This window comes from Elgaria multicarinata, chromosome 1, assembly GCF_023053635.1.
Source record: "Elgaria multicarinata webbii isolate HBS135686 ecotype San Diego chromosome 1, rElgMul1.1.pri, whole genome shotgun sequence".
Classification (NCBI taxonomy): Eukaryota; Metazoa; Chordata; class Lepidosauria; order Squamata; family Anguidae; genus Elgaria; species Elgaria multicarinata.
In genome coordinates, this window is record NC_086171.1 from 173,862,684 (window position 1) to 173,888,151 (window position 25,468).

At 41.8% G+C, this 25,468-nt stretch overlaps 1 protein-coding gene across 1 annotated transcript; it reads left to right on the forward strand.

The window, feature by feature from the left end:
• The first annotated feature begins 1,102 nt into the window (after positions 1–1,102).
• Positions 1,103–15,783, forward strand: WNT2B (Wnt family member 2B). The gene is made up of 4 exons (XM_063119538.1): positions 1,103–1,323; positions 12,355–12,632; positions 13,900–14,164; positions 14,894–15,783. Exons 1-4 carry the CDS (start codon positions 1,197–1,199, stop codon positions 15,121–15,123), a joined length of 900 nt encoding a protein of 299 aa, XP_062975608.1. The 5' UTR covers positions 1,103–1,196; the 3' UTR covers positions 15,124–15,783.
• The last annotated feature ends 9,685 nt before the right edge of the window (positions 15,784–25,468 follow it).

The window sequence follows — 25,468 nt, forward strand, 5'->3', positions numbered from 1 at the left end:
AGATAGACGCAATTTATTACAAATGTGGGTGATATATACAGAATTCTTACATATACAGTTCATAAAAAGTATACAAAACGCTTTCTCCTTGCTGATACACCGCCTTAAACCCCTCCAAAGAAATCCAACGGTGCAGAAGCTTCCACTACATAGAAAATAAAGAAAACAAGAACAATAATAGTGTCCAATGTGTCAGCACTAAAGTCACAATAACATGTTACAAAACAGCATATGGGGAAAATATTTTTGTAGTAGAGGTACAGAATTGTATCCTCCCACACATTCACTAATCGGGGCGTCTAAATAAGCATTCACATTTCTAGGCGTCTAAATAGTTCTAGGCGTCTAAATAAAACAGGTGTCCAGTACAATTCCCGTTTCGAAGAGTTTTCATCAGTTGGACGCTTGTTCATAGAAGGAGCCGTGGCTGTATGTTTGTAGTGGAGCCCTCCAACATTATCACCTTGTAGTTTTCATGTTTAGATCAGCCACATAATGCTCTCAACTGCTTGTTTTCTTTATTTTCTATATAGTGGAAGCTTCTGCACTGTTGGATTTCTTTGGAGGGGTTTAAAGCGGTGTATTAGCAAGGAGAAAGCGTTTTGTATACTTTTTACAAACTGTTTATGTAAGAATGCTGTATATATCACCCACATTTGTAATAGATTGCATCTATCTTATATTTCACGAGTGAGTCTTTGTGGTTGAGTGCTCAGCACCCCAATTGTGTTTTCACTTTTTATTGTTGCCACAGGACATTTATGTTTGACTTATTGCCTTTATAACTAGATAAACTTGCCTTCTACTGTTTTGAGTGTTGCTGCCCTGGTTACTTTGAGTGTGTTTTAATTGTTAATATATTTTAAATTCTTTTTTAATACTTTGCTTTAAAAAAAGATATACATAATTAGAAGTAAATATGTAAGTGGGCAGGCAAGTGTAAAGCAGGCCTGTGTTAGAGCATGTGCCAAACTGAGAGCAATTGATGCAGCCTGTACTTTCCCAGCTACACACCCATTTCATTCATCATCAGCCAGTAGAAGCTGAACAAACGGTTTGCTGTGTCCTGTTGTTTTAATAGGCTTTCGTTTTATTCCTGCAGGTACATCGGGGCCCTGGGGGCGAGGGTGATCTGCGATAACATTCCCGGATTGGTCAACAGACAGCGACAGCTGTGCCAGAGTTACCCAGATATCATGCAATCCGTTGGGGAAGGAGCCAAGGAGTGGATTCGGGAATGCCAGCACCAATTCCGTCACCATCGCTGGAACTGCAGCACTTTGGACAGAGACCATACAGTCTTTGGCAGGGTCATGCTTCGAAGTAAGTTCCCTTAGCAGCTCATCTTCTACCTAGCCCTTCTAAATGACACTGCATGAGAAATTTTGACCTGCAAGTATTGATGTTGCTGTTATTTATCAGTGTGTCTGTTTTCTTCGAAACTGCTATCATAAAAAAAAGGAAATGTAAGGATTTTTAATTTTATCTAGGGTGACCATATGAAAAGGAGGACAGGGCTCCTGTGTCTTTAACAGTTGCATAGAAAAGGGAATTTCAGCAGGTGTCATTTGTACATATGGAGAACCTGGTGAAATTCCGTCTTCATCACCACAGTTAAAGCTGCAGGAGCTATACTAGAGTGACCAGATTTAAAAGAGGGCAGGGCACCTGCAGCTTTAACTGGTGTGATGAAGAGGACATTTCACCAGGTTCTCCATATATACAAATGACACCTGCTGAAATTCCTTTTTTCGATACAACTGTTAAAGATACAGGAGCTCTGTCCTCCTTTTCATATGGTCACCCTAATTTTATCTGTTTTGCTGTAGTCTTAGTTTTCACTTATAAAAAAGGCTTGTGCAGGCTTTTGGAGTATTGGCAACTGTTCCATTTGTTTTTTGATTGATTGATTTGATGATTTTTTGGATTTTATTATATTTGTGATTTTAGAGCCACGATTTGAATGTTGTTTATATGGTATTTTATATAGGTTGTTAGCTGCCCTGGGCTCTTCTGAGGAAGGGTAGGATATGAATGAATGAGTGGTGTTATGATGCACTTGACTATTGCTCGTCTTGTAAAGGCTGTTGTGTTCTTCCGGTAATGGTAAGCTCACAAACAGACTCTTCCCCCCCCCCCCCGCCACACCCCAGCCCTGCCTACTTCTTTCTCTCCAGCATTGGGTACTCACAGACACCCTTCATTCTGAACATGGAATCACAAGCCTATGCGGCAGGGTCTTGCTATTTACTGTTTTTACTCTGTACAGCACCATGTACATTGATGGTGCTATATAAATAATAATAATTTAACTATCACTGCTAATATTTGATAACAGACCTGTCTTCCATGAATCTATTTAACCCCTTTTTGAAGGCCTTTAAAGCTAGTAGTCATTAGAAACTAGGGAGAGGAACCCTACACACACACACCTTTGCACAGCACATAACTCTAGGAGCTGCATGAAGAAGTGCAGGCACTTTCCTATAATAATGGGAAAACAGAGATGTTGTGGAAAGAGCCAGCTGGTTCTGCCTGACAGCAGTCATATGATCACACAGGTTAATTCAGTCCATAAGTTCAGGCTGCCTGCTATGTAATCTATTCAAGATCATACAAGAGGTCTGTAACAGATATAGGATAAAAACCCAACATAAATCTTAGAGTAGACCCATGGAAATCATTTGGACTTACTTTAATAAGGGCTAACATAAGAGCCATTTGTTTTGATGGGTCTACTCTAAGTAGGACTTATGTTGGATTTTACCCATAGTCTGTAGCTCACAGACCTCATAATGGGACTACTGCGGAGCATGTAGCCAGGCTCGATTGTGTATTGCAGACTTTTCCAGGACACCTGGTTGGGTAAAGCTGTTCTACTGTCTAGATTTGAAGACTTTGGGGGCTTTATTATTAATATTTTATTGTGATTTTTTAAATATACATATATGAATGTGCATATATCCATAGCGATGTATACATGAAATGCATATGTAAGAAAATGCAATTTTCTAGATATTATACATAAGTTTCAACAGTTGTAGACCAGATATCCAAAGAAGTATCCATTTGCACATGCCATCTATATTTCACTTGTTCAAAAGTTGAAAGCATTAGACGGTCCTCAATCCATTGCATTATGGAAGCGTTTATCCTTCCAGTGTTGTAGAATCAATCTTTTAGCTGTCAAAAGGGCACAGAGAATCCGCTTATGCTGACCATTCATTAATTTCCATGAAGCAAGTAAATATTTTTTAAAAGTGTGTACATCAGTGAATATTAAATGTTCCAGTACAAAATTTATCCATATAATAACCCCCTCCCCAAAAGAAGCAGACTTACTTTTGAACAAGTGCTACTACAGTGTTAAAAAAACAACATCTGCAAAATCAAGCTTTTTTTTTTTTTAACAAGTTAGCAATTATGCTCTCAACAAATGATTTTCTACATATTTTTAATCTTACTTGGGAGTTTCGCGATTGGAACTCAAACTGTGGACCTGATGGTATTTTTTGCTTGGGATTTCTCCTTACTTGAAGGAAAGGGGTAGGTGCTGGGGAAATTATTTTGCAGTGTAATACTATGCATATTTGTTCAAATGTGGTACTGGGTCCAATGGGAACTACTCCCATGAAAATGTGCAAACGATTGCAGCCTAATTGTAGTAATGAAAGGCACCACTTGGGTTCCACCCATATTTTTTCACTGTCATTTAGTAAGAGATCTGCAATGAGTTTTAAATCAAACTGTTTGTTCATGTGTAGAAAGCTGTGATTGAAAATCTAAAACACCATAGCTTCAGCATCTCTCCAAAGTCTTAGAAGATGGTTCCCTCATTTATTATTTTGACCTTATGATTGCAGGAACCCAGCTAGATGTATTTGAAGTTGCCAATATCAGTGGTATAATGTGCCCATGTGCTCCAATCCAGCAAGGGATCCCCAGATGGAAGTAGACCTTCACAGGCGTAACATTCCTGCACCCACCCCCCACTTTGGCTCTTAAAAATAAAAAACTCCCAACTCCTACTTTATACATGACCAGAGCAGACTTACTTTTAAAGAGACAGGTCTGCTGCCATTCCATTTAGCCCTTTAGGAAGGAGGAACCTTTTGCCCTCCCACGATGAGAGCTAATCACTGTGGACAGAGCAAGGCCTAAAATTACCCTGTATACTAAGCAAACAGTAATGGGATATGTTGCTGCATTGCGAAGTAGCCACTTCAGAATGGAAGAGAACACCTCTGGAAGCGTGACTGCTTGAAAGTAAACTGTAACAGGATATATAAATATTTGGCTAGCGGAGCTGGTTGAGAGTCAGTTGCTGAGGGCAAAGTTTGTAGTCACCCTGCATAGTGCAAAAGGCCAAGCCACAGCTTTGACCTTCCTCACAAAGACGGCATGTGGTTGGGGCTAGGGTGACCATATGAAAAGGAGGACAGGGCTCCTGTATCTTTAACAGTTGTATTGAAAGGGGAATTTCAGCAGGTGTTATTTTTATGCCTGCAGCACCTGGTGAAATTCCCTCTTCATCACAACAGTTAAAGCTACAGGAGCCCTGCCCTCATTTGTATATATGCCAGCTGTGCCCAGAGAAAATTTTCAGATCTTGTCCCCCAACATTGCATTTTCCTCACTAGGCCCCCCCAAAAGCACTTAATGTCAAGAAAGTGAGACGGAGGTAGGGGAGTGGTTTGGACATGACACTGTCACCATTTTCTCAGTCAGCCTGCAAGTTTGAAGGGGTGCAGCCCACACTTTTCATTTACCTCAGCTGTCCTACAGAAAATAATGCAGTTCTTCATATTGTTTGTTTTGTTTTTATACATTCGGTGTCATGCATAATGCTAGTATTGGCTGACAGATTTGCCCAGTGGAGGGGAGATGTAGAAGCAACAGCCTACTTACCTCTGAGGTATGAAGTGTTCATTTGATAGCAGTTTGTCTTCACTGACTGTTGTCAGATAGGCCGTTAAAATAATAGTTTTGTGCTAGGATTTGTAATAGCCCAGTTTGGTTCCAACTTTGACCTGATCTCTTTTTCTTCTGGGTAAATTACATTCCTTTAGAGTAGCAGCTTTTACACCCTCGGTTAACACTGTGAGCAACGTATTATGGGATATGCCATAAGCCACACACAGTCATGAGCAGAGGGCATTTTTAATTATATGTATGCCACTTTAGAATCTAACACTTATGAATGGATGTTAATAGCTGCTGCTGTTTCTCATGTTGTAACACTGAGCCTTATCTGAAGTTAAAACCTACAATGGATAAAAATCAAGGGGTATTCTGTAAACAATAGGCTAGAGGGATTTAGAAGTCTTGGCTTGTGGAAAGGGAAAGACTGCCAAGCTGGTCTTACCTTCTGTCCCTACTGCTCGAGAGGACCTACCATTTGCTTCACCAGTCTCTGCCTAAGAATGGTAGAATGCACCATTTGCTTTGAAGCTATTATTTGAAGGCTGCGTCTGCAAAACTCAACAGCGTGGTTTTGATTTGCAGCTCTCTTTATGGCCATTATAAAAACAGATGCGAACTCAAAGAAGAACTATAAAATACCAGGCGGCATCCTGCACTGTGTGGGGACTTGCCAGGCAATTTACAGCTTCTGGAAGGAGCAGTGCTATGTACGTTTGTCCAAAAAAAAAAGAAGACAACAGCCACCCGGATGGGATAGGATATTATGCTGCTCAGGGGGTACAGAGAGAGAGGTGTGAAATCAGAAAGCAAAGGAGTTCAAATGTGGCCCCAGGTGTAAGAGTCTTGGTACATTGAGGATATAGATGAAGGTAGGGGATCAGCCAGTTTGGTCTCTAAAAGGACAACTAAATCACTCATTTCATCACATAAAAATAAAATAAAATTGAAATTGCTTTTGTTCAGCTAACAGACCTTCATTAGGACCCAGTAGCCTTGACTTTCATGCCTCTTCTCTAGGTGGAGTGGGGGTTGTCTAAATATTCTGGAAGCCCCAAGGTGGCTTTGCAGAGGCACTGCATCAATTGTACGGCACAGCAGCCACCTCAAAGCTATCACAGGGCTTTCTAGGGACGCTCCGCTTTTTAAAAGTTGGGAACTTACCCCGACTTTTCAGAAGGGAGGGAGGTAAACATGGCCCTTTGCCCGTTTAACCTCGCTCCATCCTCGATGCAGAGGCGCAGCCAGGTGGATGCAACCCCTGATTGGTCGCTGTCCACCCGGGCAGAGAGCAGGGTGGGCCTGGCCGCCAGAAAACCTGCACTTTTGCTGCAGCATCGGGATTAGCTGCCGCCACCCCAAAGCAGCAAAAGTGAGGGGTTTAGCTTATCACAGTGGCAACCCATTGCCATATAGGCAGCACCCATGACAGTAAACTTCTAAGAAGTCAATTTCTTTGACATCCTCTTTAGCTAAGCCTTCAAGTTGCTCGGCTTTCAGCCCTCTGTGAGTTTATCCAACACCAATTAGAAAATAATCTATTGAGCTGAGATGTCTGGGATCCCTTGTTTTAGATACTATAGCATGGATTCCTGGCTCATTGAGGCTAGCAACGTTCCTTATCAGGATCCCTAAATCTATTGTGCACTCCTGTACATCTCCACTGCACACATTAACATACTTTGTTATCTATTGTTATCCTCATTAGGATTAGGATGCAAGTCAAGCGACCATTGCACTGAGCACCGGTTATGACACTGTTATTGGGTATTGTCAAATATCCATGAAGCCAAGAATGTCCTTCTGTTGGTGGTGGTCTATCTTTCTTTCATATTGCAGAGACAGGATGGCAGAGATGCACCCCAGCCCATAGGAGTCAAGGTTCCCACCACACACACAACCAGTTGTAAAGCAAGCATCCATTCTCCAAAGACCTTCCACAATCTTTCCTCCTTATCCCTATTCTCACCCCCAAATAAACCACCTGGAACTTCTGCAGCTGTTCCATGCTAGGGGAGAGACACTAAATCAGCTGCATGGAAAAGCTTCTCCTACTGGCCATAAGCTTTCCAAAGCAAAAGTAGAACAGGGTTCATGAAGCAAGAAGCAAATGTACACAAGACCCCTGGCATCAGGATGAACATTTACCAAAATTGTATTTATAAGCTGATTACTAGTCTTTCATAGTTACTTTGCGTGTTAGTCTTTAAGGTGCTGCAAAACTCTTTGTTATGTGTGCAGTATTTAAAATAACACACGTGTAATTGATCAATAGACCAAGAAATCTTTGACAGCTCAAATGACTGACCTTGCTCCCCATGCACCATGTTTTCAGGAATTCTATAAAATGTATGGCTTGGACATCATCTCAATAGTACCTAGCACTAATTTCACCCATAATAATCAGATGGTTCTCTCCGCATTTGTTGGTAGGCTGCTTGCTTTCCTTTAACTGTGTGAAATTTCCACAGTCTTTAGAAATTGCTAAGTATGTCTGGATGTGAACATCAGAAGGAAGACAAAATTTTGAAGAAGATCTGTGATTACTGAAGATGGCTAAAAATCATGAATGAACAAAGCAGAGCCATGCTGGACCAGATTTAATGTCGATCTAGTCCAGCATTCTGTTCACACAATAGCCAACCAGCAGGACATGAGTGCAACAGCACTCTCTTGTTTGTGTTCCCCAACAACTGACATACAAAGGCATACTGCCTCTGATACTGAAGATAATATATAGCTAGCCATCATGACTATTAGCCATTGATAGTCTTGTCCTCTATGAATTTGTCTAATCCCGTTTTAAAGCTGTCCAAATTGGTGGCCATCACTACTTACTGTATTATGGTAGAGAATTCCATAGATTGATTATGTGCTGTGTGAAGATGTTCCTTCCATTTATTTTCCACCATTCAGCTTCATTCACAGATTAAATTAAAAATTAAATTACAAAATCAAATTGGGTGATGACAGAGAAGTGAGACAAGGAATCCCAAAATGATATGCTAGCTTCCCATGCTATTGAATGTTCATTAAGAAGAACCCTGTTGGATCAGGCCAATCGTAGAATCATAGAATAGCAGCGTTGGAAGGGGCCTACAAGGCCATCGAGTCCAACCCCCTGCTCAATGCAGGAATCCACCCTAAAGCATCCCTGACAGATGGTTGTCCAGCTGCCTCTTGAAGGCCTCTAGTGTGGGAGAGCCCACAAACTCCCTAGGTAACTGGTTCCATTGTTGTACTGCTCTAACAGTGAGGGAGTTTTTCCTGATGTCCAGCTGGAATCTGGCTTCCTTTAACTTGAGCCCATTATTCCATGTCCTGCACTCTGGGAGGATCGAGAAGAGATCCTGGCCCTCCTCTGGGTGACAACCTTTTAAGTATTTGAAGAGTGCTATCATGTCTCCCCTCAATCTTCTCTTCTCCAGGCTAAACATGCCCAGTTCTTTCAGTCTCTCTTCATAGAGCTTTGTTTCCAGACCCCTGATCATCCTGGTTGCCCTCCTCTGAACACGCTCCAGCTTGTCTGCATCTTTCTTGAATTGTGGAGCCCAGAACTGGACGCAATAGTCTAGATGTGGCCTAACCAGGGCCGAATAGAGAGGAACCAGTACCTCACATGATTTGGAAGCTATACTTCTATTAATGCAGCCCAAAATAGCATTTGCCTTTCTTGCAGCCATATCGCACTGTTGGCTCATATTCAGCTTGCGATCTACAACAATTCCAAGATCCTTCTCGTTTGTAGTATTGTTGAGCCAAGTATCCCCCATCCTGTAACTGTGCATTTGGTTTCTGTTTCCTAAATGTAGAACTTGGCATTTATCCCTATTAAATTTCATCCTGTTGTTTTCAGCCCAGCACTCCAGCCTATCAAGATCACTTTGAAGTTTGTTTCTGTCTTCCAGGGTATTAGCTATCCCACCCAATTTTGTGTCATCTGCAAATTTGATCAGCGTTCCCTGCACCTCCTCGTTCAAATCATTAATAAAAATGTTGAAGAGCACTGGGCCCAGGACTGAGCCCTGCGGTACCCCACTCGTTGCCTTTCCCCAGTTTGAGAAGGTTCCATTGATAAGTACTCTTTGAGTCCGATTCTGTAGCCAACTGTGAATCCACCTAATAGTTGTTCCATCTAGCCCACTTTTAGCTAGTTTGTTAATCAGAATATCATGGGGCACTTTGTCAAAAGCTTTGCTGAAGTCAAGATATATGATGTCCACAGCATTCCCACAGTCCACAAGGGAGGTTACCCGATCAAAAAATGAGATCAAATTAGTCTGACAGGATTTGTTCCTGACAAATCCATGTTGGCTTCTAGTAATCACTGCATTGATTTCAAGGTGTTTACAGATTGACTTCTTTATAATCTGCTCCAGAATTTTCCCAGGGATGGATGTCAGACTGACTGGTCTGTAGTTCCCAGGTTCCTCCTTTTTGCCCTTTTTGAAGATAGGGACAACGTTAGCCCTCCTCCAGTCGTCCGGCACCTCACCCGTCTTCCATGATTTTGCAATGATAATAGACAAAGGTTCTGAGAGTTCTTCCGCTAGCTCCTTCATTACTCTAGGATGCAGTTCATCGGGCCCTGGAGATTTGAACTCATTCAAGGAAATTAGGTGTTCTTTGACCATTTGTTTATCAATCTCAAACTGCAATCCTGCCCCCTCAACTTTTGCTTCACTTTTTCCAGGGGGGTCATAGACCCGCCTTTGGGAGAAGACTGAGGCAAAGTTGGGATTGAGCTCTTCAGCCTTTTCTTTGTCATCTGTTATCAATTTGCCATCCTCATTAAGCAGTTGAACCACCATTTCTTTCCTCTGTCTTACTACTCACGTATCTGAAGAAAGCCTTTTCATTGCTTTTAGCATCCCTCGCTAATCTCATCTCATTCTCAGCTTTAGCCTTCCTGACGCCATTTCGGCACTTCTGTGCCACCTCTCTGTACTCTTCTTTTGTAGCCTGGCCTTCCTTCCACTTCCTATATGTATCCTTTTTTTGTTTTCAGGTCATCTCTAAGCTTTTTGTGGAGCCACATTGGTTCCCTCTGTTGTCTTCTATCTTTTCTCCTTGTTGGAATTGTTTGTAAGAGTGCCATCTAGTCCAACTAGTCAGGCACTCTATTCACAAAGTAGCCAAGCAGCTGTCGACCAGGAACCAACAAAGCAGGACATGATGTAACAGCACCCTCCCACCCATGTTTCCCAGCAACTGGTGCACATAGGCTTACTGCCTCGTAAGCCTATGTGCACATACTGGAGGTAGCACATAACCATCAAAGCTAGTAGCCATTATAGACTTCTCCAGAAATTTATCTAACCCCCTTTTAAAGCCATTCAAATTGGTAGCTATCACTGCATCTTGTGGCACTGAATTCCATAATTTAACTATGCACTGTGTGAAGAAGTACAAATTCCAATGATGTTTGTTATAATAACAACAACAAATGCTAAAACCTTTAACCCAATTTGTAAGATTTCCTATAACAAAAACTGTGGAAGTAGAGAGCCTAGCATGATATGCACAAGAAACCCCCTGTGTTAAAATCAGACTGCACAGATGAAGCGTTATATAATAAAAAAGCCCGCCAACTTTGATCTTAAGTAAAAATTTCCTGGAAGCTGGTTAAACCAAAATCAATGGTAATTACTTCAAAAGTCCATATAAACTAATACCGTATTGAACTTTATGATCAAGGCTTGTGGACATATTACGTTCTGTAGCTTGGTAAATAAAACATCCGGGGGGATTGATTTAAATCAGTAAGGGAAAAAAGGCTGATTTAAATCACTGATTTCAATTAAGTTACCCATTGAATTTTTTTCACCTGAACAATGGTGCAAATCTGACCACTGTCATGCTAATTTATAGCTAAATAGAGTATTATTTATAGTTTCATTCTTGCAAGCAAGTTTTACATCTCTTTGTCCAACTGCGTATATTTTGGATGCTTTCTCTTTTTTTTTTACCTATAGAGGGAATGTCTTTAAAATATTCCCTTATAAGGTCTTTCTTATGACTAGAACCCATGACATTTTCAAGTTAACTGAACAATCCTATAGATGTCTACTTGTGAATAGGTTTCATTGAGCTCAAAGGAGCTTATTCCTGTGCAAGTGATTATATGATTGCAGCTTACGTATGGGAATACAAGCAGATGCATGCTGGAGAATTATAATTTTCATTGTTTTCTTTCTTAGTTTTCCCCCCTCTCCTGTCTTGGCCTAGCCTTGCCTTCACAAAAAACTCGGAAGCAATAATGAAAGTAGGAAACAAAAATGAAATGCCCATGACTGATAGGTCAAAACAAGATTTGACAGTTACTGAGCAGACTAGAACAGTTTGTTTTCTTCAGGTAAAAATGTAATGCCTCTGTTTGGGTAGAGTGTAAATATTCAGATTTGAGAAATGATCAGATTAGGTTTTTTATTTGGATAGAAGCATCCTTTAACTCAATGTATCCGGTAGAGGCATTGATTCAGTTTACAGAATAACTGCTTGGCAAACTTGATTCTATCTAGGGTGTCATCAGATGAACGTTTTATTGCACACTCATTACTGGGCACTCATGGATTTTTGCGGGTCCCTCTCACGATGTTGTCTGTGTTCTGCACGCCTCCCGTCCCTTCTAGCCTTCTTTGTGCAACAAAAAAACACCCCAGTAAGTCCAATTATTTTTTTAGATGGAACTTGCTGCTATTTCCTATCTGCAAGAGAATCAGCACGATCAAAATGGGCCACTGAATGGGCCACGTGTATGTTGTTTAGTTCCTCTTTTGAAAGAGGAAGTAATGAGGGGAAAATGTGTGGGTGGAAAAGCAATAGTAAGGAAACACGATTTCCCCCCCATGTGATGACGCTGTTCGTTATCATTTAAGAGTAACTTAGTATTTATATATTTTTTTAAAAAAATCATTGATTTTTATCTACAGAGCTATACTGTCTTTCTGTCTTAACTAACTCTTCTGCCTCACTTGGCCAAGCTCCTCCACCACTACATAAGCACAGAAGAAGAACAATCTTTTTCAGCCTGTGTCTTTAGTCAGAAGAACAGTAACCAAAAACCCTGAACATTTAAGAAGCAGGGGATGGTATTTAGGCATTATATGAAAAACTGAAATGAATGCCGCAGGTTTGGTTGAAATTCCTACCAATGTATATGAGTGTGACAAAGTCATTCATTCATTTTCATGAGACTGTAAGTATAGGTTTAGCATTTTTATGATGAAACTTAATTGTAACTATGTTATTTTTTAAAATGAGGCATTCAGTAATTTACATTAAACATATGATTTAATTTTTCTTAATCACTGATTTTTATCCACCCTGAAAGCATTGTGTACATACAGTCAGTTCCTAAGAGCTTGAGTTCAAATCCACTCAGCCTCCATCTCTTGAGTCACTCCGTTCCCATTTCTTTCATCCATTTGGCAGGTAGCAGGGAAGCAGCCTTTGTCTACGCCATCTCCTCAGCTGGAGTTGTATATGCCATCACCCGAGCTTGCAGCCAAGGCGAGCTAAAGGCCTGCAATTGTGATCCCCACAAGCGGGGCCGCTCTAAGGATGAAAGAGGGGAATTTGATTGGGGGGGCTGCAGTGACAACATCAACTATGGGATCAAATTTGCAAAGGACTTTGTGGATGCCAAGGAAAAAACCGTGAAGGATGCCCGGGCCCTGATGAATCTGCACAATAACCGATGTGGCAGAACGGTTAGTACCAGCAACTCTTACAGGCTAGGCAATGGCCAATACATGCTAGCTAACCCCTTTCAGTAAATCTAACCCACCATGTTGACTAAACAATTGAGAACCATTTTCTATGTTAAAGACCTCAGCTAATGGGAAATGCTGACACCTCAAAGTAAATTTTCAAACACTCCTGGGGATGAGCTAATGGGGGGGGGGGGGGGGCTCCATTCCTTGCAGCTAGAAAAAAGAGGCCTCACCTATCATTGACCTTGTTCATGGGAACTTCTAGCCACTGGCTGGCTTGGCTTTAGTAAACCCAGGCCTTAGCTAGACCTAAGGTTTATCCCGGGATCATCCTGGGGTCATCCCTGCCTGCTCCCAGGATCCCCTGTGTGTCATTTACATGAACAGGGATGATCCCGGGATAAACCTTAGGTCTAGCTAAGGCCCCAGTAACCATCAGGGCTTAAACAGAGTATAAACAAACAGGAAAGTTGTAGTAGTGGCAAGGGATCACTTCCTGCTTGGTTTTCTACTATATTTGAGATGGGGGGAAAGCTACTGATGAGGGAGGCTAGGTTGTCCTTCTGCTGGCAAGCAAAGATGCTTTTATTGAAGCAGGCCTTTGGCATATGAGCTGGTCTGTTGGGTTGGATGCTATTTTTATTCTGTTGTTGCTGTTATTTTTAACTGTGTTTTTAATGTTTTTGCTTTCTTTTGGTTTTAACCACATTTTTATTTTAAATTTCACAGTTCCTGTGATAGTTAGCCACTTTGAGCACCATTTTCTTGGTGGAAAGGCAGGCTGCGAATCACATTAAATCAAGAACACTGCTCACAGCCCCAGACAGACCTGCATCTATGCCATCCTTTTTGGTTCCATCAAGCCAGTCCTTTTCAGCCAGCTGAAGACATTTATTCCAGGAAGGCATGCCTCCATCACATCATTACAGAGAAGCTCCTTCCGTTCATGAAGAGATCGTTATGCCTTCCAGCACAAGCATTTTCAGTGAGGTCATTCAAGGTTGCCCAGGTTTTCTTTCACTTAGGATGAATCTCAGCTCTAATTGACCAAACAGAGATTTATCACAAAAGGGAAGCTACAGGTATTGTTCAAAGGTCTGGCAGGTCTTTACTATAACTAGTGAAGAGGTTCTAAATAGAAAATCCCAATGTAGGAAAGACAAATAGGAAAAACTCTCAGAAGCCATTTTATTAAAGCAGTTTTTGCCCTAATTGCGATCATACTGGGTGCTTCATTGGCTTGATACTGGCTCTTCTGTTCCAGGCTGTGAAGCGTTTCCTGAAACTAGAATGCAAATGTCATGGTGTCAGCGGCTCCTGCACCTTAAGGACTTGCTGGTTGGCAATGTCAGACTTTCGCAAAACAGGAGATTACCTTCGGAAAAAATACAATGGTGCCATCCAAGTAACCATGAACCAGGATGGGACTGGATTTACTGTGGCCAATAAGAACTTCCGGAAACCCACAAAAACTGACCTTGTGTATTTTGAGAACTCACCTGATTACTGCGTGATGGACAAGTCTGCAGGTAAATCATGTTCTGAAATCCCCTCAGGTAGGGCTCATCTACTTACACTCCAGCATTGTAGGAAGGGCTTCTCTTCTTACATGAAAGCTGATGTTTGATGCAGTAGAGAATCTGTATCTCTGAAAAACTAGTTTTATTTTCATTTAATGGTAAATTCCTAATCCTCAAGGTTATAGGGACAAATGAAAATATGGAGACAGTATCTGTAATTATGGTTTCTGTGTTTAAAGAGTTCGGCCTCTATGCCTTTGATCGTTAGCTGGCCCTCCCTCATGAGTCCAGTCATTTTACCCTAATCATTAATGAGTGCCATCTCCAGGTTTGGGGGGGGGGGCACTTGGGCAAGATGCTTATAGAGGGGGCCCTCTGCTTCTGTCCTGTTGCCCACTCAGTTGCCCTCTTTCCTTGGACTCAGTTTGTACAACTACCGAGAGGGAAAATTCAAGGGGAAACTGCTCTTAAATTCTCATGTAGGGCTCTGCTTTTATGCTCAAAGAAGGCATATGAACAGGTAGTGACAGCAAGGATCAGGGCCAAGGAGCTCTGGGCATTGATGGGCAGGTGCCCAACAATGCCTACGCCTGACACCAGCCCTCATTAATATCTCAGCATCATTCACTAGTGCCTCTTGGCCCCCTCCGTTCATGACTCAATATTTCTCTCTAACAGGGGACAGAATAGCAGCCAATCTAATGCAAAATAAAACTAAGGTACCCTTATTTTTTACAGGTTCGTTAGGGACAGCCGGACGTGTGTGCAACAAAGTATCACGTGGGACTGATGGATGTGAGGTCATGTGCTGTGGCCGAGGTTACGACACTACCCGAGTGAAACGAGTCACCAAATGCGAGTGCAAATTCCATTGGTGTTGTGCTGTCCGCTGCAAGGAATGTGAAGACACTGTGGATGTTCACACATGTAAAGCACCAAAGCGGGCAGAGTGGCTTGACCAAACCTGAGACAGTGCTGGATAGAGACAGAGAGGGAAAGTAAAACTGGCACAGTGCCACCCACAGGCCTGGGCATTCTGGGAGTTGAAGTTCAACCGCATGGCTTTTATTTAAATTAATTCTACAAAGCACTAAGGAGAAGACTACATTTCCCATGAGGAATAGTGAGCTCTTCTGTTCAGCCGGCAGAACTCATCCCCTACTTTTAAAAAAAGGAATTTAAAAATTACAATGAACTGTGAAGCTTCCTATGGCAGGTGATAACTGTGCGAAACACAGGGGAGAATGCATTTGCATAGGAGCACAGGAGACTGAGAATCAGGTTGCAGTTTAGCTGGAGAACCTGCCTCTATCTAAAGAATATGTTTTGACAGTAAATTATAAAATATACCAGTGGTAGGAGGAAAAACACACAACAACCTCTGTCCACCCTGAAAGAAAGCCCTCTTTCCCAAAGGAAGATGACTGTACAGTCCTACAGAAGCTCCATGTTCTACCAAGATCTTCTCCCAAACAGAGGACACCATGCCTGCACTTTGGACATCAGCTGAGCAAGAGCAACTTTTTGTGTAAAGGGACTTCTATTATTTTCCTTCTCCAACTGAAAGCAAACTGTGGAGTTACAAAATTGTCTTCAAAAAGAAACTCAATCTCTACCTACAGAGAGGGAGGGGGGAAGGATGAGAGAGAGAGAGAGAGAGAGAGAGAGGTTCTGAAGGAAACTAATATAATGGCAACTTTTTTGTACAAATTCACTTGTGCATTGTATACACTGCTTTAAATATTTTAAATCAAAAAAACAATATAAACTTATATCAGAAAATGGTGCTTTTTGCTTGGTCACTTTCTACATTCTTGATTAGTTAGGTGAGCAATGGACAAGCCCAATCCTGTGTTGTTTCCCCAGCTCCATAATCTCTGTGCTTTTGGACTGTAAAGTTAAAGCAAAGTTCCTGAGGCTAACGGCAGCACATCAACATGTTCATATCAAGATAACCCTTTTTGGTCTCTGCATTTTTTACAATCATTGCTCCCTCTCCCCAAACACAATCCTTGCTTCTTCCTCTTTTCTGCCATTCATCCTTCCCAGCCAATGCATTGATCTTCTGTCTCTTTAGACAACCTGGACCACAATTCTCAGAGATGCTTTAGTGTGGGCCTCCACCAAAATTACACAGCTGCAGCCATTACCATCTCTTCACCTTCCCTCTCCTTCCAAATTCTTTTAAATGGAACAGGCATAAGAAAATTTCTAATGTTCCTCCCAAAGAATTGGGAGTATTCTCACAGACAGCCCCTGAGCCATAGTTTGATCACCTGTAACCTAACACAGCGTTTGATCCATCTGGTGTAGAAAGTCAGCTAGTGAGCCCTGCAGAATTGCTGCACAGCCCCTTCTGGATTAACCAGTTTCTAGGCTCACAGACTTGTGGATCTGCATGTATAAAACTGGTAACGTGGGAATGACTTTCAAAATCTTGGCTATAAAGGTGTTTGCCAGTTCAAATCAACCCAGGTATTATTCTCTCATGCCACATCATTAAACAGTTCAACAATGACTGTGTGGGCATTGCAATCCACAGGATTCAACCATGACTGTTAAGCTTGTTTAGGTTCATAGAACTGTTATAACATTTGTGAACTCAGCAGAAGCTAACAAAGCCCCATGACACACATACCTCACAGGGTTGCACCATTTTTGTTCAATCAAAGTGAAGATCGAACTGTTGGAGCTGCACATTTCCTAACATCAACAACTACCAGACTGTCTCCAATGTTATTTGACAACTGTGCCACACACGCCTGCCCAGACAGGGCACAGGAGTGTCGTAAACATAGTAACTATTCAGAAGCAAGTCCTGTTGAGTTCAATGGGGCATACTCCCAAGTAAATGAGCATAGCATTGCAGCTTTCCTAAGGTAATAGAACATAAATTTTACTTCTGGAAAACACTTGAAGGGACAAAGTGCCTAACAATCTTTCTCACTTACCCTATAGCACTGTGTAGCAGTTTAGGCCTTGAGTTTTGTAACAGAGATTTGAACCTACAAAGTCCATATCCAAAGCCAACATTTGATCCAATGCACTTCACCCTTTGGGTGTAGCTCAGCACCATACAGCCCCAAGTTCAATTCCCAGCATCTCCAAGTAGGGCTAGCAAAGATCCCCTGGTGAAACCCTGGAGAGCCACTGCCGGTCAGTGATGGTAGACAATAATGAACTAGAAGGACCAATGCTCTGACCCAGATTATGCAGCTTTCTATGTACTGGATCCCTTTCTCTGAATAGTTTACTCTCTGATGCAGGATCAGTGTTGGAGATTGTGGCGTTATTTAGACCTAGAGGTCTTTGCCTCTTACCATGGGAGGCACCATAGCCCAGTGTGATTGAGCACATGCTTTGCATACTGGGCTAGGTGGACGAAGGGTCTAACTCAGTATAAGGTAGGGTGACCAAATGAAAAGGAGGACAGGGCTCCTGTATCTTTATCAGTTGTATAGAAAAGGGAATTTCAGCAGGTGTCATTTGTCAGCACCTGGTGAAATTCCCTCTTCATCACAACTATTAAGATACAGGAACCCTGTCCTCTTTTCCATATGGTTACCATAAAGCAGCTTCCTATGTACCATAGGATAGACCCAAAGACCAATGTTAAATTGAGCTTTAATATAAATTCTCAGCACAGCTAACTTAGCCAATACCATAGCTAATAATGTCTGTGCCTGGGGAGGATTCCAGTTCTTTGCCATGGTTTCCTACTTTCTAAAAGATTGTATATGTATCTGAAACAAAGTGATCCCTATGTGAAATGACTAGCTAGGTGCATCTTTCAGGGTGCTGCTTCTCAAAGTCTGAGTTCTAACTCCTCAGACAAAAAGAGCAGAATTATTTGAAAAACCCTTGCCAGCTGACAGAGATTAAATTGCAACTATGCATAAAACAGGCTTCCTAAATTGCACCCACACCTATATATGTTTTATTTAACCATATATATATATATATATATATATATATATATATATATATATCCGGATCATCATTAGATCATCTCTTACCAAATGTTGTACTGGAAGGCTGCCAAAAGCTATTGTGTGTCTGAATAGGTATGTTCGTAAGAATGGAATAAATCTAAGCTATATTGAGAACAAATGACACCCAGCTTTCCCATTGTCTAATTGGGGAAAGAACACAGACCTGGGAACATGGCTCTCTGCTTCCATGGCAACAAGCACCTCAACTTTGAAACTTTCCCACCTTCACAAGAAGGTCATAACTCACTTTTCTTTTCTTTCTTTTTTTTGCAGTGTTGTATTGGCACAGTTTGCTACTGGCCTGCAGAAGCTTTAATGAGAGAGCTATTCAGTATCAGGCAATATGAACAACTGAGAGCTCAGGGCAGGGGGAAGAACATTGTGAAACACAGGTGAAGCCAGATTTTGCATTTATAAATTCAAAAGATTTCCCCCACTTGTTTTAACTCTTAATGAATAAGCAGTATATACAAACTTTAAAATTCCTTTGCCTGATTTTACTGTTTTCATGAAATTTTATTATGTACTTCTGCATTCCAAATTTGACACTTGAAAGACTTCTAAACCCCTTCCTTTACCTGATCAGTCTATTTCTTCATTGGCCTGCTTACACATACTAATATACTTAGCACTTTGAACACTCTACAGCATTTCACATACATTATCTCAGTAATCCTTACAAACAATCCTGTAAATTAGGTCTGTATTATTATTCCCATAGGGGCTGAAGCATAAACACAGTACTCTGCCTAAGACCACCTAGCAGGTTCAAGTCAAGGGTGGGATTTGAACCATTAGCTTCCTGGTTTTCAGCTCAGTCTCTTAACATACACCTTTTTATTACATTCTAAATAAAGAAAAATAATACAAATTATGGTTTCCGTTACAATTGGAGATTGTGTTTCCATTGGAGTTACATTTTTTTTAAAAAAAATCAGAATAAGCTGGAATTGGTATTACAAAACAGAAAAAATTAAAAATATTTATGTCAATGTTATATTTAAGCTGATGGAAATTATTAAATGGGCGCCACATGTTAAACTAATTTTCTGACTTTTGTTTTCTCTCTTGACTTCATCGGTACTATAATTTTTGATATTTGGGAACATGTTGAATTTGAGTAATCTGATAATTTATTTAAATAATGAATTTTACACACTTCACCAATTTCTTGCAATTAAAATTTAATAGCTGTCAACAAATCAGAAGTTAATGATTCCCCCCCACCCCATATTTCTATCTATCAATCCTGACAACACAACAGCAGGGTCTACTAGTGATCAACAGCTACTAGTCACTGTGGCAATAAACTACCTCCAAGAGCAGAGGCAACATGGCTCTGAATATAAGTTGTTGGGGGAACAGCAGCAGGAGAGAGCTATTGCTAATTTCCTGCTTATGGGCTCCTCATAGGCATCTGATTAGCCACTGTAGGGAACAGGATGGACTAGGTGAGCCTTTGGTCTGATCCAGAAAGGCTCTTCTTATGTTCTTAGGATAGTACATATGGAATGTTGCTTGATTCATTTCTTTTCAATTTTTGCACATTATTCCTGCCTCTTAGAATGCTTCCAGCACATGTGGAGGAAGTTTGTAGGTGGGTAATTGCACCTACAATATTTCTATTTATTGTCCCCACTTACTAGATTAATTTGGTGGGGTGAGGTTTAAGATACCAACTACACAGTATCTTATAAAAGTGTTGATGCTTGTGTTATCAAGTGTATTGTGAATGACCACTATTGTTACTATGATTTTCACTTTTTTCGTTTTATATCCTTCTAATCTCACTGTTTACAATACATTCTGTATGTAAACCTAAAACTCTGCTTAATACTCCATGTATCTGATGAAGCTGGCTGCTTATGCCAGAATAGATTTGGCAATCTTTAAGGTGCCACAAGACACTTTGTTGTTGCTTTTAATACAAATGGAGGTAGAATTACCTTCAGTAATGATCTTGTTCCAATCGGTATCATTTATGTCAGTTCCAAGCATCTTCTTACATTCTTGTTTAAAATTGCCTCCTGTATTAGTTAATAAACCACACCAAAGAGTACACTGAGAAAAATATTCCTGCAGAATGTTTGTTAGAATGTACTAGTAGTTTCTCAAAATCAGTTAAATTACCACTCAGTGTACCAGTCTGTCCTGCTATGGCCTCTTAATTGGAACAAAGAAAACCAATTCCGATCTCACCCCCACGTTCATTGATGTCTTACGGTCCTGTGTTAAACCGGTTTGGACTTAGCTGCAATTTTAAATTGTTCAAGGTTTATTAAAGGGGTAATACTTCACTAGCAGACCATTCAGACCTGTGGTTTGTTCTGATAATTGTTTATCATACTTCTTGATCAGTAACACTTTTACTCATGGCGTATCTAAACTCTAGAGCAGATTTCTGATATCATCAATGTTTGAAACATCTGAGTGATACAGTCTTTTATCAAGGAAATATTCATTCATCCATCAACTCTGCATTTGTTAACCATAACCTATAAAGTACAGAGGATGTAGTGGTAACAGGAACTTCTTTTGCCTTCGTTAGCTATATAAGACTGCCAACAATTTATCAGCCACCTTTCCTTTTTCAAAGAGGATTTTTTGGAGGTAACACTCAGGGCTTTCACAGTTTCGAAAGCATTCATTGAGTCCAACTGCTTTCTGCAAAGGTCTAATTCATTTAAGACTTTGGAATTTAATTGGTTTTTATGTATTAATTTTAAATCCTTTATCTCTCATACCAGCTATTGCTCATTCTTATTTTGTGTTTTATACAGAAAAGCTGATAACTGAATAAAAGAATCCCTGGGCAAAAGCTTTGCTGGCATCCCACACAATCTACCAGTCTACTTCAGTTGTAGTGCTACAAAAGTGGGTTTTTGTTGTTGTTGTTGTTTTGCAGTTTCTGCATAATGTTTCCTACAAATTTAATGTCTTCCAAGGAACATTTGTATTCAGTATTTAGCATGGTAAAAACTTTGATGCAGATCAATCCATGCAAACATGCCCATGATTAGACATTCTTCTTGGTGCTGAATCTACTGAAGAGAGTTGGGACAATATTGCTGGCCTTACTGGGAGTATATCAGCTCTGGAATAAATTTGACTGGAATAAGAAAAGAGGTATAATTTCTAGACCGCGGTTTAGTCTTTGTCTCTTTTGAATTTGTTATTCTATGACTCATAGAAATGGTTTTTCTTCTGATTCAATCTGAAGTAGCTTCTATTACCCAAGTATCGGTTGGATTACCATGTTGAATGTTTTTGTTCTCTGTGCTATTTGTATAGCATCATTAAGTGTTTCTGCTTGGATGTCTTGTACTTTATCTAGATTTGGAGGAACATCCTGTCCCTCTTCAATTTTCCTTATGGACACCCACTTTCGTTTACGTTTAAAAGGTATTTTGAAGGGAAATTGCCATTTATTTTCAAGTCTTTCTTTAAGTCTTACAGCCCAAATCTATACATGTCTACTCAGAAGTATATCCTATATTCAATGGGCAGAATTGCAGGAAAGGGGGTATAGGACTGCAGCTTGTCAGAAATGTAAACTCTTTCAAAACTTACAGAGCCAGAGGCCCAAAAGAAGACAACTGCCTGATTTTAATTAAGACTGGAGCCGAACCCTCAAAAAGAATGGTTTTTTTGCAGCAAGTCTTTGGAGTTTTGTGTAGCCTCTTGCATCAGCACTTATCCATAGGCACTGCCACCAAGCCTGGACTTGACAGAAGCAACCTGGAGCACTGCAGAAGGGTGGGGCGGTGGTCAAAACTGCAGCTGGCACGGCAATAAAGGGCAGAATTATCAGTAGGGCAATTGCCCATAGACTGGGGCTGCTGCTGCCTGTGGTGTCACTGCTTTTCCCAGCTCATTCTCTTAGATGCTACATTAGCTCTTGCCATAGTCCAACTATAACTTCCTTCATATATGTCAAATATACATTTTTAACAAATATTTTCAAGTTAACCATGGCAGGATCTACACTACTGCTTTATAATGCTTTATAATGGTTTTGATAACTGGTCAGGCCTAGGACACATCCAATATACCGTTTTCAAAACGTTATGTCCTGCTTGGTGTAGATCTGGCCCATCTATATAAAATGGCTTAAGCCACAATAGAGCAAGTTCTGCCACTGCAAGAGTTTTATGATCTGACGCCTGATTAGTGAACAGTGATCCACGCTCACATCCGAAAAAGCAAACACATTGTCTGAGTGTGGTTCCTGATGTAGCCAAAAATGGTACCAGCCAAGCACCAGAGAGAACAGGGCTGGCCCAAGCCATTTCACTAGCAGAGGCAGGGCCAGATGCCTCATACGCCACTATCCCAACTAGTCATTTGATCTCAGCGAGGTGCTGGTACTGCAGAGAAATTGTCCCAAGACTTGCAAGACTTAGTAAAGTCTCATACGACTTGGGGGAAGCCTGTATAATGCCTCTCAGCATTTGACCCAGGCTCAGTCTGTGGGTGACTGCTTCCTGGTCAAGTACTGCAGCTGTGGGTGTAGCCAGATGCTGGTGGCCAAGGAGCCATTGCCACTTGCCTTCTCTTTGAAGTTTGGTATCTGCTGTCTTTCAATCCAAAATTGACCCACCATTGGCACTTCACGGCCTGGTCAACAGGGTGTGGGCTCTTGAGCCGCACAGGAGTAGTACTCCATGGCTCAGCCTGCTACCAGTACCAGAGGGTAAATGGCATGGTGCACCTGTTCTGGTGGTTCAGGCTATGCAGTAGCCGGGGGGGGGGTGTCATCCTGCCATCCCTTCCGATCTACCACCTGAAGTGTTTTTGTGTGGCTCATCTGCGGGCCTGCTCTGAAAAGGAGATTACAGTGGGCTTGGGGAAATACCAAGGTTTGCAGAAGTACAACCAAACAAAAATCACTCGGAAAAAACCCTATGGTGGGAAAAACTCCCCCAAATAGCTCAATGAGGACTAAGCATGCTCAGTAAGCACAGAATGCTGACTGTCCATTGGAGGAGGGAAATCAGAAAACTGTAATTGTTGTGGACAGAATGGAATATGTTGGAAGAGATATGGGTGGCTGGGTGGCACCCTGAACACTGCAATATTTTGCTACAGTTCCCATTTCTGGTTTCTATAAACATGTGGGGAGCTGCTTTATGCTTGCCAGCTCTGCTTGGATCCATTGAATCCTATGGAGTGCTACGCAAAGGGTAAAAGTATAAGTTAACCCTTGCAAAAGAAGCACTGTAACAGTTCTCTGCAACTGGACTTGGATTAAGACCTTCATATTAGCACTGCTGCCATCTTTATGTTCCTTAGTACTCCATCATATCTTTAGACTTATTTATTTTCAGCCATACGTGGGGGCGACATGAAGGAAAGGAACCTCTCGTGCAAGCACTGAGTCATTACTGACTCTTGGAGGGACACCAACTTTTGCTGACGTTTTCTTGGCAGGCCTTATAGCGGGGTGGTTTGCCGTTGCCTTCCCCAGCTATTATTACCTTTCCCCCAGCTAACTGGGTACTCATTTTACCGACCTACCTCGGGAGGATGGAAGGCTGAGTTGACCCAAGCTGGCTGCCTGAAACCAGCTTCCACTGGGATTGAACTCAGGCCGTGGGGAGAGTTTCAGCTGCAGAAACTGCTGCTTTACCACTCTGCACCACATGAGGCTCTAGTGGGGGTAACATGAACCTGCACCCAAAAGCGATGGGAAGGGATGAGAATTTCAGAGAAATTTCTCTGGATGCAGGGCTTCAATTTTACCTTGCTGTAAGGAGGTAGCTGAGGGGCCGTAGGTGCACTTTCTTTTACCGTCCTCCACCCACATGTTCTTCCTCTCGGGCTGCTTGAGCTTCTTGGAAATCCCCCTGGAGGACTTTGCCAGGACTGCCTCCCTTGGGGCTTTCCAGGGCTGCGGCCTGCTCAGTGCCTTAAAGCTGAAAGAGGCATTTTCATTTTCTTTGTTATTAAAAGTCCTAACAACAACAACTCCTCTCTTAGCTTTCAGGCACTGAGAAGGCAGCAGTACTGGAAAGCCTCAAGGGGGGAAGAGTTGGCGAAGTCTCTAGGGGACTTTCCAAGAAGCTCAATCAGCCGCAGAGTCTATGATGGCAGAACGGGGGTGGGATGGTAAAAGAAAAAGCGCACCTACGAGCCCCTCGGCCACCTCTTTACAGCAAGGTAAGCACTGAAGCCCTACACCCAGAGAAAGTTATCCGAAATCCTCAACGTCGCAACAAAAGAGGCAGAGGAACAACTGGTTCTTTCACAGGGAAACGAAGTGGTTCTAAAAGCCTAGGCCCCCGTCTTGACAGTGGCGCTTTGGCACCGCGAGGCCTCAGGCTTCCGCATTTGTGTTCCTTCCCAGCATCTGCATGGGAAGGCACGCAAGTGCGGAGTTACTGCCGCTGCACTGAGCACCGGGAGGGATGGGGAGGAACGAGGCAGCCAGAGGACAAGGAGAGGGACGTGGAGTGCCTGAACCACCTCTCCTCCTTCTGACTGCCCGTTCCCCACCCCGTTGGGTTTTTTTTTAATCTGTATCTGCGAAGGTGATACAGATAGATGACCTGCCGCTACTGCGAACCCACCCCAGGGCAAACCCTTCATCAAGACAAGCCCCATGTGGTTTTTTTTGGCACAGCACTTATGTCCCTGCTCTTGTTGGAATTCTACCTCCTGATAGATGACAAAATTGATGACGAAGTTTGGCCATCTGGGTTCATCTTACAATTTCTGGAACTAATGGATTTCAGTGGAAATCCATGCTGGCAATGGGACACATTGGATTTGCAGATTTTGCCAAAATCCAAGTATCAGCTACGTTATTTTCAAGCATAGGCAGCCATGCTGTTGTTTAGTATAATCACAATGCCAAAGATGAGCATAGGCAGGTCACAATACCCAAAGTGATGCTGCAAAGACCTGGTCAATATTCTATGGATTTAAGCAGTGCTGCAGTGTTTTGAATCTAACATTTCTGGACAAAAAAAAAAGAACTGCCCTTAAAGGTGGGATACCTGACAAGCCAGCTGCTTTTTAATATAGGTTTAATTACAAGTTAGGGGAATTATAGCTATGCAAAATGCTCATTCTCAGCTGTGAGCCAAAATGGCAGCTGGCATAAACTTACTAGGCAGCCTTACACAAGCCAGTCTCTGCGCCTCAGCTTTCTCATCTGCACTATGGGAATAATACAATGTATTTTACAGGCTTGCTGTACAGACAATTGAGATCAATGTAAATGCACTGTGCCTTGAGTACCCAGAAAGTGCTATCTGAATGCCCAGTATTATTAGTCTAACCCATTGAGATTCTACGGCAACTGGTTCAAGTTCATATT